Genomic DNA, 16,474 nt, shown 5'->3' on the forward strand with positions numbered 1-16,474 from the left:
AAAAAAAAAAGAAATACCTTAAACAGTGGTCAGATTGTCTAAGATCAAGAGAAGAAATGACATCAAATTCTGGCGAGGATGTGGGGGAAGGAAAACACTCATTTACTGCTGGTGGAATCGCAAACTGTTGCAACCACTCTGGAAATTAATGTGGAGAATTCTTCAAAACAAACAAACAAAAAAATAAATCTATCATATTATCTGGTTATACCACTCCTTGGCATATACTAAAAGACCTTGATATGAGCACTACAGAGATATGTGCTCATCCATGTTTGTTGCTGCTTTTTTCACAATAGCTAGGAAATACAAACAACTTAAATGTCCTTTGACTGATGAATGAATAATGAAAATGTTGTACATTTACACAATGGAGTTCTGCTCAGCAGTAAAGAAAAACGAAATCATGAAACGTTCAGATAAATGAGTAGAATTATAAATTGTTATACTAAGTGAAGTAACACAGACTCAGAAATACAAGCGATGTATATTCTCTTTCATGTGAGTCTTAGGTTCAAATCCTCAGACGTGAGTCTATATCTTAATACGACCATAGGAGTCAGGAAACCAGATAGGAACCATGTGGGTAAAGGGGAAGAAGGAGCTCAAAAAAGTTGATAGGAGACAGGTGTTCTCAAGTGGGAAATGGGGCAAATAGAGGTACTTTAAATGGGGAGGGAAGAGAGAGGGTTATACAGGAGGAGAGGTAGGAGACATAAATAATACTTAGGATAAAAACCAGAGGGTAATATATTAGTTCAAAAGCCTAATGAAAAATACACATCTACACATACAACACACACAAATATGCATACTTGTGTGCACATGCATTGTGTGTGTGTGTGTGTGCATGTGTATAGCTGAAAGCTGTATAACAAGAAGCACAGTGCCAAGCAGGGGAAGATGCCCTTCAAGTTGTTGGTCAGAGTAGTCCAAGAGACTCACAAAACAACAAAGGTTATTGCTATAGCCTTTGATTGCTTCCCAGAACTTAAATGTAAGATTTATTTTTGAAGACAGGGCATACTTTGGACACATGAATTGGAGCAATCAAGCTGGAACTGACCTGGAAGCCTCCTCCCTGAAGGCTAGCTCCCATAGTATCGGAAGATACTATGCAAACTGCAAGGCAGAAAAACCTATTGATGACATTCAACTGTATAGTCTATGAACCACAACAATGACTGGCCCAGAAAATAATCTCTGTTGGTGAAGTAATGGCACTTTTATCTTGGGGGTAATCTACAGTGGTTTAATTAGAATTAAGTCTCAATGGGATAGAACTCATGTGAGGTGATATAAAGATAGTCAAAGACATATGGCTGCAGAGTCATAAAATTTACTGGAGAAAAATCTACTTTTGTCTCATCCCTAGTCCAATGCAATTTCTTACCGTTTTCTAAATATATATTCTAATAGTTACAGAAAGGTATACCTTTCACCATTTGTCAAAGACACTTCTTTTTTCACAGATGGAGACTATTACAAAATTCCACAACTGGTCAAATGCAGAGAATAAGTATCTATGGGTTACCCAGCCCTAAGTGACACATCTATGATGAAATCTCTACACCTAAGTCTCAGGGAGCATGTGGAACAGAGGGCAGAAAGAATATCAATGCATCTCTTAACTCTCACCAGTGAAGTTTCCTCATGGAACAGATAGTGATTAACCCAGAAAGCCACAACTGACCAAAGAGCATAGAGTAAGAGACTGCAGGCTGCTCGTCCCTGAATAGAACACTTAATATCAAACCTCTGCCACCCAAGGCTCAGAAACCATTGCAGAAGAGGGAGTGGAAAGATTGTAAGAGCCAGAAGTGATGAATGATCACAAGGCAACAGTGCTTTCCAGACAGCTTGGAATTTACTCATATGAACTCACAGCAATGCTAAAAGCATGCACAGGCTCAAACCAGACAAAAAATTCCAGCATAGAAATGGGAAAGTGGGTAAGAAACCCCATCCTTAACTGAGGACTCTTGGGAACTGATGATTGCTAGGAGAGAGAGAGAGAGAGAGAGAGAGAGAGAGAGAGAGAGAGAGAGTCAATTTTCTTTAAGGGTGTGACACTAGATAGATTAACCAGGCTCCAGTGGATGGATGCACACCAAAGGACATTTGGGAACACACAGTTCACTGGATAGGCCTTAAGGTATATGACAGAGTATATGAAATGTGGTGGAAGAGGCTTTAGGAGTGATGCAGATAGGAGAGGGGGGTCTAAATATGATCAAGATATATTGTATGCAATTTGCAAAAATTCAACTAAAAAATCAGAGACCTCATTGAACGAGGCTGCCTCACCTCAGACTCTGAAATCAGTAGGTCTGAAGTGGGGCCTGAGAAGCTGCATTTTTATGGATATCTCAGGTGATAGTGAGACAGATGCTGTTGATGGAGACCAACAGCATCTGGGGGTCCTCTCCACCTGTGATTTTCTGTCCCTCAAGGGAGCTGACTGAGTTCTTTCCTTCCTCAAAACCTCCACCTCTGCCAGGTATTGTCTCCTTTTTGGCCCAGCTCACAGTTCTCATGTTTGAGAATTCAGTTCAGCACAGATTATTTCCTTTAGATGAGGCCAGATAGAACATCGGTACACTCACATGGTCCCCAGGTCAATTTCACAGAACTGTGGGAGAACATGTGCCTGTTCCCCTGCAAGCAGTCACATGGGCTCTGTGTGAGTTCACGGATGTTGGGCCTTATCAGAATTGTTCACTACCATGTCTTTAGATGTCCAAGTAATGTATGATGCACAGTGAGTCTTGGAGAACGTTTGTTCAATGAATAAATGTGTCTCCTAAGCCTCTAGCTTTCCCTTCCATTTCAGGTGAGGCACAGAAGGCAGACCTTACAGACAAATGAAGTTCATGATCTTGAGCTGAAATGTGTCTAAAGGGGAGAGCATGGGGCTTCAGTGCATTCCACAGGGGTTGAAGATGATATTTCTCTTCTAAAGTTCCTCTTCTACCCCTGAATCCCCACCCCCTCACCTCAGCCCTCTCACACACATTGGACTTTTCCCTGGGAGTCTCTCTGTTTCTCTACTTCACTCCTGTGGCGCATGTTTATATTATTCCCTTGCTCTAGGTTCTCTGGAGAAGTCAGTAGGCTGGTGTCTGCTTGTCATCACAGTATGCTGTGCTCAGAGACTTGACACTGATTTATTTTTTCATATTATTCATTTTCCAATGAAAATATTCAAGCAAGCAGGCTATATAACTCTATTTTCACTGTGAAGCCAAAACAATCTACCTCATTGTTGGTGTGTTTCCTCGTTTCTTCCTGGCTCCATTTGTCTCTCTTGCCAACCCAAGACCCTATCCCCATCTTTCAGCTCTGGACCAGTCACATGGGCTCTGTGTGGGCTTTGGTTGTACAGAGGGGATTCTGTGTCTATTCCTTACCATGTGCTGGAGATGACCAGCTGGGGTCTGCCTTTCTCCAGTGCCTTCAGTTTCATCATCACTGGGTCATTCAGAGAAGCCTGGTCCAGCCTGCAAGCACAAGGGAAGCCAGGTTCTCCTGGGATTCACCTCAGGGTCCCCAGGCCCCAGGAACCCAGACTCAGCTACCTGATAAAAGATTCTGCTATATTTAGGTTACCAAGAATTAGGCTCTGAGATGAATTCAGTGAGGGAGGCCACCAGAACTTTTTCTTGGGCCAACACCAGGACAAGAGAGTAGGAGATGCAGCCATGATCTGGTTTCAGTGGGTCTCAATCAGCTCACAGGTGTGAACTCGGATGATAGCCTCTGGGATTATTCAGACTTGGGATGAGGGGCTGGCACTTTATACCCAGACATGGCCAGTCATTGGATACACACTGTCCCAGGAAGAGACACGGTTGTGGATGAAACGACTCTTGCCTTTATCCACCAACATTCCAAACGACTAGAGACCATGGTTTCATTACAAAATGGGCTTTGTGAAGATGTTCAAAGTGGGTCTTAGGATTTCATGGAAATCCTCCTGGGAGGAATCTTGATCTCATTTTTTCCCCTTCAGTGCTGAAGAGGGAAGTCATGTCCTCACACAGAATCTCCCACCATTGAACCACAACCCCAGTCCTTTGGTTCTGTTCTTAGAAATATTACAACCTATGTTTCTGTTGGATTAGGATAGTGACTGCCTTCTCTGGGATTCCAGGTTCTTAGTCCATAATGTGGATGCATCAGTCCCACTCTGCCTGCTGTGAGGCACAGGAAAGAAATGGCAGGAAAGAAAACGTCTTGTACCTGTGAGAGGCTGTGTAAAGTCACCATTTCTGCTGTGTAGGCTGTTCTCCCAGGGAGGAGTCATGTAGCCATTGGGGTGAAAGCTTATTCCTGTCTCCAGAGGAAAGGTGGCATCTAAGACTTGACAAGTACCTGAGTTGGAACTTGAAAGCAGACTTACAGCAGAGACCAGCATCAGACAGCCTCTTCAGTATATGGGAGATGGTCATAGCTGAAAGCTGGCTGCAAAGTGAAGCTGCCAGCCACTTGGTTTCAGCTACCAGAGGCCAGAAGCAGACTCTTCCGTGCCGTATTGTACCCTGAATGAAACTCTAGGGCAGGGGGATTGTTGCATTTCAGCCACACAAAGCTGACACAGGTTTCATCCATTTTTAGACATATATACTGTATGACATTACAATGTATGAGGTGGGTGTGAAATTGTCATTAAATAGCTGAGGAAACTGAATTTTGGAGGAGATAGTGATTCCAGGCTGATTGTGCATTTACCTGTCCCTTTTCTTTTTCATGTCCCATCCTCTGTTATCCCACCTACATATTTCCCTTCCCACTGCCCATAAAGGATCCACAAGGCCTTACTTACCTCAGGAACCTGAGGTGGCCAGTAGAATACCTGAGCCCCTCACACAGCTGCTTTACACCATGGTTTCCTAGGTCATTCAGCTGCAAATCTAGTTCCTCCAGGCTGGGGCTGGTACCGAGCACGAGCACCGAGGCCAGGTCCTTGCAGCTCGATGTGAGGCCACAGTCGACCAACCTGCATGGTAGATGAATAGCATCATTTTCTTGAGGGCTCACTCCTCTAGGTAGCAAGGTTTGGATATCTCTTTCTGGTATCTATGGCCCTTATTAAAGGAAGATCGGGACTTCTCTGGCTTGGAGTAACCTGAGATGGTTTAATTTTCTTATTGTATGTTATCTACCGTTTATTATGTCTGCTCACATTCAAAGGAACTCTCCCACCCATCATATCAACCTTGTATGTGTAATTTATCTATGTCCTGTTTGTATACCCCTGTTTAAATGTTAACCACATTGGCACAGACAAATAGTCAGTGAGCAACAGGTATCCAGGTGATCTTAATATTAATGCTATTTCCAGGCTAGGATTTAAACCAATGAGCTTCTAGTATAAAAAAGTTGAGGGGGAATATGGCATGTTCACTTGGAGCAAAGGGAATATACTGGGCTCCCCAGTACATTCTGGGGTCTGGTATATGAACTGTCCCAAACCAGGACCATGTCTGCATGGACCTCTGGCCTGCTTGTCTCATCTGGATGGATAGTTCCATGTCTCCCATAGCTGCGCTGCAGGACCAATGGAATACAGGCAGGGGTCCACTGCTCTGCTGCTGCTTGGTCAAGGGGAGGCCCAAACTCCATGAAGTCCAGAGCAGGCCACTCATGCACCTCCAGAGTCATCCAAAACAGATAAGCCTGACATAGATGAATACAACATGGTCTCATTTGCTTGTGAAACCTTTAAAAATGTAAAGTTCATAGAGATAGGAGTAGAAAGGTGGTTACCAAGGTAGCGAGCAGGAGGAAAAGGAGGGGTTCTCAAGCCTTGGGCCTTGAGCTTTCTTCCCTTCTGCTTCACTTAGCCACTTCCTCTGTACTCTTTAGATCTCTTTCTGGCCACTTCCGCAGGAAGCATTCTCCACTGGAGCCCTCATGGGATTGTGTAAGTGGAATTCCTTTATTAATGTCAGTCTTGCACATACTCTCTGAGAAAAAATCCCATTTGTTTGTTTATCGTAGAATCTCTGGAATCCATCATAGGCATGGTCAGAGGGTCCAGTGAATATCTGAAGACCAAGCTTTATCCTACTCCCAGCTTTGCTCTCCCACCATCCCTGCTTCACGGCAGAACCCAGCCAGACTCACCACAAGGTCTTCAGGTGGCAGCCAGGGTATTTTAGGATCTCACAAAGATTCTTCAATGCCGAGCAGCTCAGCTGATTTCCACTTAAGTCCAGTTCCTCCAGGCTGTTGATGATTCCACCAGTAGAGAAGAGAATCTGCCAGCTGGCATTTGTGATTGGGGTCCACCTTGACATAAGGGAGAGAGAGATGGAGACAATAGGGATGTGACTTGCTTATTCATGGACTGAGGTATACAGGACTATACTATATTGCAGAGTGGGTCTCTGTCCTCCTAAGCAACAGACCCCAATGTGCCATCTACAAGATGGACCAGCTTCCCCACCTGCTCCTTTGCCCTGTAATCTGGGCCCCTCCTCTGCATGAGTCCTCATCTACAGCCTTTAGCACAGCATGGTATGTGCTCATTTGTGTGTTTGTGTCTGCATCAAAGTGGGTCTTCTTAAGGCCATGAACAGATAGTTGATAATTTTTTTCTTTTTTACCTACAGTGTCCATCAGAGGGCTTTGCACAGAGGAGGACACTGGTAATCGAGGCAGCCTTCTTCCCTTTGAAGTAAACAGACCTACCTCCCTTTGGTATAGAATTCTAGAGTTTCAGTAGTCATAAATGGAAGCCAGAGACGGAAGGTGGCAAGAGAGCTCAGGAGAGGTGGGTGAGGATGAATTTGTGATGGGATGCTGAGCATGATTGTGCCCTGGCCTGCGGGGTCTGCCACGGGGTACCTGGATTGGGGATATGTGGATGAGGCAAGGGGCAAGAGAAATGGAGACAAGACAGTGCTCTGATCAAGTCTCGTTTATTGAAGCACAAGCATACAGTTAAATAAGAAGTATAGACTGGACTGAATCATATCAGCCAGATAGCAAAGGCCCAGGTGCACTCCAAGGGAGGAATCCACTGAGAGCAAAGCAGTTACTGGAAGAGAAAACAAGACCGCAGGTGAAGGCCGTGGGCTCCATCCAGTGCCTGTGAGAGTCTACTGATCAACAGAAAACAGGGTTATTTACAATAACTAGAGCAAGGCCGCGGGCTACCAGCCCCGGCTATGAGCCAAGGTTGTGGGCTCTGCTTGCCTGCCAAAGTTTTCGGGCCAAGGCTGCGGGCAGAATGGAAAATAGCCAGCTGAGGCCTGTCAGCAGTTGTGAAGAAGTGGGTAAGACTCAGTCTCCCAATATGCTGAAACGGCTCCCAACATGATTGCACATACATAGCATCCATGCTGGTTCCCATGAACTCTATCCCCTTCCAAGGATAGAAGACCACAGAGAAGGTCCATGGACAAAGGGAAATGTCCTGGGAGAGAATATCTGCCTGAATGGGAGAGGATGCTGTGTTAGAGTAGACCTGCCCTGTGCAACATCTGCTCTCTTAATGTTTCCATTTTTACACACCCCTTTAATGAGCTCATTGGATGCCAGGCTTCAGCTACTGCAGCTCCATTCTGAAATTCAGGCACGTTTGTATTTTCTTGCTAGATAACCTGTATTTCAATGTTCTTGTAATTCTCTGACTTACCATTTCCCAATATGCCCCCATTCCTAATTCATCCCCCTCCCACTCTCAAGTCCACAGAGCCACGCAGAGGTGACCAGTCAGCTGCTTGCACACCAATCTGTGTCTTACTCAGTTTCCTTGGCTGTAAAACCAGGACAGCAGGGGATCTGCTGCTCAGAGGGTTTGTGATGATGACAAGATACTGCAGAGTCTTCTAAAAGTCCAAGTGCCATTTTAAGCTTTACCAACTTTAGACTTATAAACCCTAGACATGCTCACACAGGAAAAACATTAACTGTGTGGGAGGGGGTCTTTGCAATGGCAGCACTCGAACAGGCAGAGGAAGGGCAACAGTGAGTTCCAGGTCACTCTAACATACAAAACTTCAAGCGATTGAGCTAACTCTGTGGTGTGTTTGCCCATCCTGAGCAAGGCTTGGTCCCCAGCACTCCAAATGAAACAAAGCAAAAATAAAAACCAAAACAAAGACACAAACAAACAAAACACCGAAAACCTCTCACAGATTAAAAGTGGTCAAGCTTCCTGAAACAAAAGTTGAAGGTGTTATATTCAAATTTACAAAAATAAAAAAATGTCAGTGCACTCAATCACTAAATTTCCAAAACATGGTAGTTTTTGATGAATGGCTATTATTTACACTGACAAAGTAAAATTACAAAATTTATTATTTAAAAACAGTGAGGCAGTGAGGTTTAAGCTCCTTCCCTGAGACTCCCTACTGCCCTGCCATCTTAGCTCTCAGAATTTCCACAGGGATCTCATCCCATTCCTGATCTGTGTATACACCTCTTGGCAGAGTGAGTCAATCCCCACCATCTCAGCTCTCAGCCCTGCCTGTATCTTCTGGATCCTTCCCTGCTCCAATCTTGGTGGTTTGGTGTTCTAGCACTGAGACTTCCCTGCATCCAGCCATCTGAGCTCTGTTTGCCTCAGATGTATGGAATCCCACCCTAAACTACCAGTCAATCTGCTCACTTAGGAGCTCCATCCCAATATGCTGATCCAGGACTCTGTGCAGTCAATCCTCAAATGGCAACACAAAAGTTTCACATCTCTTCCTGCTCCAGGGCTCACATTTATTCTGCTTAACTAGTCAGATCCTCCTGATGCTGTCCCCAACCCTGCCATGGGCCTACTGGATTATAGAAGAAAACGTCACTAAATAAAGAAAAGACATACCTGTAAAGGTTACAGGAAACACATGACCACCAATTAGACAAGACTAGAGCGAAAGCTCCTCATGGCATAACAAAGTAAAAATAATCAATGTAAAAAACAAAGAGAGGGTACTGAAATCTGTAAGAGAAAAACAAGTTTCATAAGAAGGAAATCCCATCAGAATTACAAGCGACTTTTCAATGCAAACTACAAAAACCAGAAGAGCCTGAAGCAAAGTATTTCATGTTCTCAGTGATCACAGATGCCCATCCAGAATGTTTACCCAGCAGAGAAAAATCTTCCTTCATACAAATAAGCTGAAAGAATTCATGTCCACCAAACCAATCCTACAGAGACTATGTGAAGCAATGTGAAGGACTGAAGGGAAAAAATAACCATACTGAAGAGGTTACAGAAAGAAAACAAATGAAAGTATAAAGTATGGAAACACAAAGTACTACTAAGAACACAAACAGAAATCAAAAAGACAGTAACCAATACACACTTTTCAATAATATCTCCAAATATGATGACCTCAGCTCCCCAGTTAAAAGACACAGGCTACTTGAATGGATTAAGAAACAAAATCCGTCTTTTTGTTGTCTATTTTATCTCTAAGGATTAGTACCACCTTAGAGTGAAAGGATAGAAAAACATATTCCAAGAAAATGACATTAAGGAACAAGCAGGAGTTGCTATTCTAATATTTGACAAAATATACTTCAAGTTAGAATTAATCAGAAGAGATAAAGAAGGTCATTAAATTTTTGTCAAGAGAACAATTAACCAAGAGGGCATCACAATCATGAACAAACTCTGCTGCACTGAATTTCATTAAAACAGCACTGCTGAACTTTAAGACACAGATGAACCCCAAGTGAGTAATAGCAGGTGAATTTAGTACTCCACTTTGTCCAATAAGCAGGTTATGTGGACAAAGAATAGACAAACATCTGAATTAAATGATATCATATATCAAATGTATCTAAGACTCATCTACCGAATATTCCACTGAAACACCAAAGAACACACATTCTACTCAGAAGCCTATGGAAGTTTCTTCAAAACAGACCAAATACTGGGACAGAAACAAACCTCAAAAAATAAAAAAATTGAAATAATTCTATGTATTCTATCAGACCACAATGCAATAAAACTTTAATCAACAGCAAAAGAAGCTCTAATAACTACAGAAACTTATGGAGATTAAACAACACACTCCTGAGTGATGAATGTGTCAAAAAAAGAATGAGAAAAGAAAAAAAAAGTACTTACGGAACTATGTGACGGACCAGCCCAGACCGGAGCACTCAGTCCGATGGGAACGGGGAATGGGAGAGTGGGCAAGGATTCGGCGAGTGACAAACAGACACAACACAAGAGATGGTTGATGATCTGAATGTAATTTTCTAAATTGGAGCATCGGATTTTATACAAGTTACAGAACAAGACTGTGCAAGCATCAGGTTGATTTCATGGTTAATCATTTTCTTAGAAATACAATTCAAAATCAAAGCAATACAGTACAGTGTACAGTGTTCTTATCTAATTAATCAGGTGCTTAGACTATTTGTCCTTTTCCCTTAGTGGTTTGGCAACATCAGCTACTTATAAATTTCATGGTTGGTAATTTTATGGTTCCGTTTTCTCAGTTTTGAGGTTTCAGTGGCCGAGGCCAATGACTAGGTCAGTGAAGTTGTAAAATAGCATCTTCCTTATAATAACTCCATAAACTTCAAAGGCGTCTTTCTCTAATACATATTTTCTATTCTTTCTTTCCATGTTTCTTATACTGCCTGTAATTGTTCAAGTATACTTTGCTGCTGACTTGTAGTAAAGGCACCAAGGTGGTCTGGATCTAGCTAACCTATCCATAAACTATAATGAATACCATGAAACTTCCCTTCCTTGAATATTTACCCACCTATTATTTCCTTCATAAACTCCTGTATGAGGAAGTGGTTCATCAGTGGGCTCAGGGATCCTAAATATGCTCTCCTTTCCCTTAAGGGGATGCCATAGCCTACCTCTCCTTAACTCACAGGCAATTCCAAAGTCTGTCTTAATTGTAGGCAGCAATCTTCTTTTAGTATCCCTTTGATCTCCTTGAGTCAACTCTAGGGACTGAAGCAGGGGGATTATTTACAAATAATTCTTCTTGCTGTAACTTATCTAGAATTTTCCAAGATTGCCTATTCCTAGCTACTTTACTTATTGCTTGAAACAAGAGAGGAGCATTTGGAGGAAGTCTAATATCGGGTGACTGAGTTCTCAGGAAATCATCCGTATCTAGTCTCTCTTCAGGTGGGCCTAATGACCTGAGTAGGTACAAAGCAGTTCCTCTATGAGGAAAGAACAGGAATAAAGACAGCAATAAAGACTGGAACTAAAGCAGAACAGCCAAGGACACAGCATGCTTTTTAGCACAGCCATTCTACACGAAGCATTCTTCCTTTGAAGTTTTCTCACCTTTGACCCACGGAGAGTTCCTCATGCAGGCTCCACTGGAGGTGGTGCGACAGAACTAAATGAAAACAACACTATAAAACCTCTAGGACACATGAAAAGTAGTTATAAGAGGGATGTTTATAGCTCTAAGCACCCACATTAAAAAATCAGAACGAGAACAAACAAATGACCTAATAATACAACTTAAAATTTTGGAAAAGCAAGAACAAACCAACCCAGCCCAACAGATGAGAAGAAATAATAAAAATCAGAGCAGAAATCAATGAAATAGAAAGAAAATGATACAAAGAATCATTGAATTTAAGAGCTGGTTCTTTGAAAAGATTAACAAGACAGACAGACCCATAGCGCAGGTAACCAAAATAAAGGGAAAATCCAAATTAACCAAATCAGAGATGAAAGGGGAAACATCACCAACAGAACATTATAAGGAAATACTTTAAGAACATATGATAAACTCTATTAAATTAGAAAATATAAAAGAGGAAGTGTTTCTAAATTCAATGGATTCACCAAAGATAAACCAAGAAGAGATCAACACTTTAAATAGACCCTTGACAAATACGGAAATTGAAACAGTAATACAATGCCACCCAACCAAAAAGAGTACAGGCCCAGTTGGATTCGGAGCAGAATTTTACCAGACTTTCTAAGATCTACTACTAGTATTATTTAAATTATTCAAAGATATAGAAACAGAGGGAGAACTCCAAAACGCCTATGATACCAGTATTGCTATAATACCCAAACAAGGTAATGACACAATAAAAAAGAAAGCTGTAGTCCCATATCCCTAATAAACATAGAAGCAAAAATTCTCAACAAAATACAAATCACCTACATACACACATCAAAAAGGCCATCCACTACTATCAAGCTGGGTTTATTCCAGAGATGTAAGGGTGGCTCAATACACATAAGTCAATAAGTAATAATAAACCATATAAATGGAATTAAAGACAAAAATCACATGATCATCTTAATAGATACAGAAGAGGCCTTTGAAAAATTCAACATGCATTTATGATTAAAGTCCTAGAGGGAATTGGACTGGAGGAAGCACACCTCAACATAATTAAATATATATACACCAAACATACAGTCAACATCATTCAAAATGAAGAAAAACTTGTAGCATTCCCACTAAAATTAGGAACCAGACAACACTATCCACTATCCCCATTCCTTTTCAATATAATGCTTGAAACTCCTACTAGAGAAATAGACAAGAGAAAGAAATTAAGGGGCTACTATTCAGAAAAAAAGAGGTCATTTATCCCTGTTTACAGATGATATGGTATTATACATAAGAGATCCCTAAAATTCCACCAGAAAATGTCAAGAAATTCAATTAACAAAAAACAGTGGCCTTTCTATATATTAATAACAAGGAGTCAGAGACTGAATTAATGGAAACTCTCCCATTCACAATAACCTCAGAAATATTTAAGAATAAACTTAATCAAAGATATTAAAGACCTCTATGATAAAAATTTAAATATTTGAAGAAAGAATTTTTGAGGAAGGCACAGGAGATGGAAAGACAGAATTAATATTGTGAAAATGACCAGCCTGCTAAAAATAATTTATAGATTCAATGCAACCCCAATCAAAATCTCGATGACACTCTCCACAGAATTAGAAAAAAAAATCCTAAAATTCTTATGGAATCACAAAAGATCCTCAGCACAAAGAATGCAGTGGGGATAACCATACCAGACCTCAGACTATATTACAGAGATATAGTAATTAAAAAGCATGGCATTGCCACAAAAAGAAACATGGAGATCAACAAAGCAAAATAGAAGACCCAAACATGAGTGCAAAATGAGGCAGAAGCACAAAGTGGGCTCTAATGCCAGAAAGATGGCAGGGTTTGGATGGGTGGGTCATGTAGACACATCAGAAGGAACATGTATTTTACTCAGAGTGATATGGGGAGGATTGGAGTGTGACTAAATGATGACTTGAACTAAGTTACATAAAAGGTGATGATTTTCGATCTAGGGCTGAGAATGGAATGTAAAGCAGCAGCTGGGAGTGTTAGGAAGCTAGGGCAGAGATTGGAAGCTGCCTGGATCAGTGGTCTCCTCCTGCACAGTGAGAAGAGTCAGGATCCAATTCTATTTAAAAGATGGTGTCAGTCCTCTTACCCACTCTGACAGCCTTGGACCCAGGCCGGCTCCAATTCCTTCACCTCAGATCCTGAACTGACTAGCTAAACACCTTACCATAGATCCCTAAGTCCCTCCCCAGGCAGTGCCCCCACCACCAACTTCCCAGCCTCTGGATCAGGCAGACAGACCTGCTCAGCCAGGACTCTGGTAAGTCAGATCCTGCTCACTGCCTCTCTACTCCATTCCTCTCACCCACCCCCACCCCGACCCCTCTGTCACAGGCAGGACCCAATTTCTTTACCTCAGATCCCTGGACTAGCTTCCAACCCAGACTAAACACCCTATCGTAGATCTTGAAGTCCCTTCCCAGGTGATCCCCCCACCCCCAACATCCCAGCCTCTAGATCAGGCAGACAGACCCGATCAGCCAGGATTCTAACCAGTCTACTACCCTGCAAGAGCTTGAAACATTCACCGATTTGTCTTTCAGACCTGAACAAAAGCTACACAAACTAAGCTACATAAACAGTATTAACAGAACCAAATTGAATTAGCCAAAAGCAGAGTAAAAGTTCCTTCCTGTTGGACACATAACCAACCTCATCAAACTAAAAAGCTTCTGTACAACAACGGATGCAACCAATCCAATGAAGAGGAAGCCCACAGAATGGGAGAAAATCTTCATCAATTACATATATGGCAGAGGATTAATAACCAGGATATAAAAAGAACTAAAAAAACCCTCAAAGAATCAAGTAAACAAACAATGCAATTAAAAAATGGACTATGGATCTGAACAGAGAGCTTTCAAAAGAAGAAATAACAATGGCTAAGAAATACTTTAAAAGTGTTCAACATCCTTAGTAATTAGGGAAATGCAAATCAAATCTACTTTAAGATTTCACCTAACCCCAGTCAGAATGTTTAAGATTAAAAGGAAAAAAATGACACCAAATGTTGGTGTGGATTTGGGGAAAGTGGAATCCTCATCCACTCTTGCTGGGATTGCAAACTGGTGCAACCACTGTGGAAATTATTATGGAGAACTCTTTACAAAACTAAAAATACGTCTACCACATGATCAGGTTGTACCACTGCTTTGAATATACCTAATGAACTCATCCTACTACAGAGATACTTACACATGCCTGCTTATTGCTGCTGTATTCCCAGTAGCTAAGAAATGGAAACAACCTAAAGGTCATTCAACTGATGATAGATAATGAAAATGTGTGGCATTTACACAATGGAGTTCTATTCAGCATAAATGAAAAATCAAATAATGAAATTTGTAGGTAAATGAATGGAACTAGAAATTGTTATACTAAGTAAAGTAGCATAGATTCAGAACACAAGTGACATATGTTCTCCCTCTTTTGTGAATCTTAGTTCCAAATTCTAGATGTAAGTATATATCCTGGAGCTAGGAAAACGGAAAGGAATCATGAGGATAAAGGAGGAACCCAAGATAGAGGGGCATTAATGGAGAAATGGAGAAAAGGGGATACTTTAACTGGGGAGGGAGAGGGAAGGTTATAAAGGAGGATGGAACGCATGTGTGGTACTAGAAACAGCCAAATATACATGTCTAGAAAGGTCATAGATCTGAGAAACTAAGTTTCGTCACATTCCCAGACCTATGTAATTTCTCACAATATTCTAACTATGCATCTTCATATTCACAGACTAATGTACCTCTCACCCCTCATGAAAGAAGTTTCTTTTTGCAACATATGGAGACAACATAGCATTCTACAACTGGTTAAACATAGAGACTAAGGATCTGTGAGACATTTTACCCTAAGTGACACATCCTCAATGCAGCCTCTACACTTAGGATGAATGTATCTCTCAACTATCACCAGAAAAGTTTCCTAACTTTCACAGATGATGATTAGCTAAGAAACCCACAATTGGCCAATGTGCAGAGAAGAGAGATTGTAGAGTGCTTATCCCTGAATAGGACACCTATTTTAAATCTCTGCCTCCCAAGGCTGAGGGATCATTATGGAAGAGGGGGGGGAAAGATTATAAGAGCCAGAAGGGCTGGATGACCACAAGGAAACAGAGTCTTCCAGACAAATGATCAACATATGAAATCATAGCAATGGTGACAGTATGTATAAGTTCTATGCAAGCTTAAGCCAGACAAAATCCCAGCATAGACATGGAGAAGTAGGTAGGAAATTCCAACCCAACCTAAGGAATTTTTAGCAATTGATGGCTGTTGGGAGGAGAGAGAGAGTGTGTCTTACTGGGGTGGGATTGGTGGGCCCAGTGGATGGACATACAGTGAAGGATATTTGGGAATCCAATCTGACTCTATGGGTCATATATATATATATATCACATTAAATTGGGGGCCTTTGAGGAGAGGTATGAATATCACCAGATTATTGTACGAAAATTCAATAGAAATTTAAAATAAAAAAACGAAAAATAAACCTACTGTATGTTCCAATCATATCACTCCTTGGCATATATCCAAATGAACTCATCCTGCTGTGAGATGCTTACACAGCCATGATTGTTGCTGTTCTTTTCACAATAGCTAAGAAATGGAAACAAACTAAATGTCCCTCAACTGATAAATGATAAAATTTGCAGGTAAATGGATGGAACTAGGAACTGTTGTACTAAGTGAAATACTACAGAGCTACCCACAGGCCTCTCTCTGGAAGCAACACAGTTCCTCAGTGCAGTCCCCAGGAGTCCTTGGGGCCTCTTATCCCCACCCCCTATCTGCCTTTGCATCTCTGGGTGGCACAGCCACCGGCTGCCCTAGACCAGCATCTTTCCAGGGCCAGGCAACCAGGCCAGTCCAACCCCCAAATTCCTGAGGCCAAAATCATTCCTGGAGGGATTCAGACCCTAGGAGAAAGCCTGAAAACATCTGACCCTCATCTGAATTGGGCCTCTGAGGGAACTCCTGAAGACAAAAGCAATCCGGCCACTCTAATATAAAATCAAAAGAGAGAACCGGAAGCTTAGACAAACCAGCCTTTCATGCCCAAAAAGTAAACCACAAAGACACATAAAGTTCACAAAAAGAAGCAGACCTAAACTTGAAGGCCTGAGTCTCACA

The 16,474-nt window shown here is 41.7% G+C and overlaps 1 protein-coding gene across 1 annotated transcript in view; it reads right to left on the minus strand.

Moving 5' to 3' along the window:
- Positions 1 to 16,474, minus strand: part of LOC103752253 (NACHT, LRR and PYD domains-containing protein 1a-like) — a 64,791-nt gene that overhangs the window by 27,985 nt on the left and 20,332 nt on the right. Inside the window, exons 3-6 of the mRNA XM_008855977.2 lie at positions 16,370 to 16,375; positions 6,130 to 6,294; positions 4,826 to 4,999; positions 3,411 to 3,500 (exon numbers count right to left, since the gene is read on the minus strand). Coding sequence (XP_008854199.1) covers positions 3,411 to 3,500; positions 4,826 to 4,999; positions 6,130 to 6,294; positions 16,370 to 16,375 — 435 coding nt within the window. The remainder of the gene's footprint in view (positions 1 to 3,410; positions 3,501 to 4,825; positions 5,000 to 6,129; positions 6,295 to 16,369; positions 16,376 to 16,474) is intronic.

Source organism: Nannospalax galili, unplaced genomic scaffold, assembly GCF_000622305.1.
Source record: "Nannospalax galili isolate Female #2095 unplaced genomic scaffold, S.galili_v1.0 scaffold146, whole genome shotgun sequence".
NCBI classification, from domain to species: Eukaryota; Metazoa; Chordata; class Mammalia; order Rodentia; family Spalacidae; genus Nannospalax; species Nannospalax galili.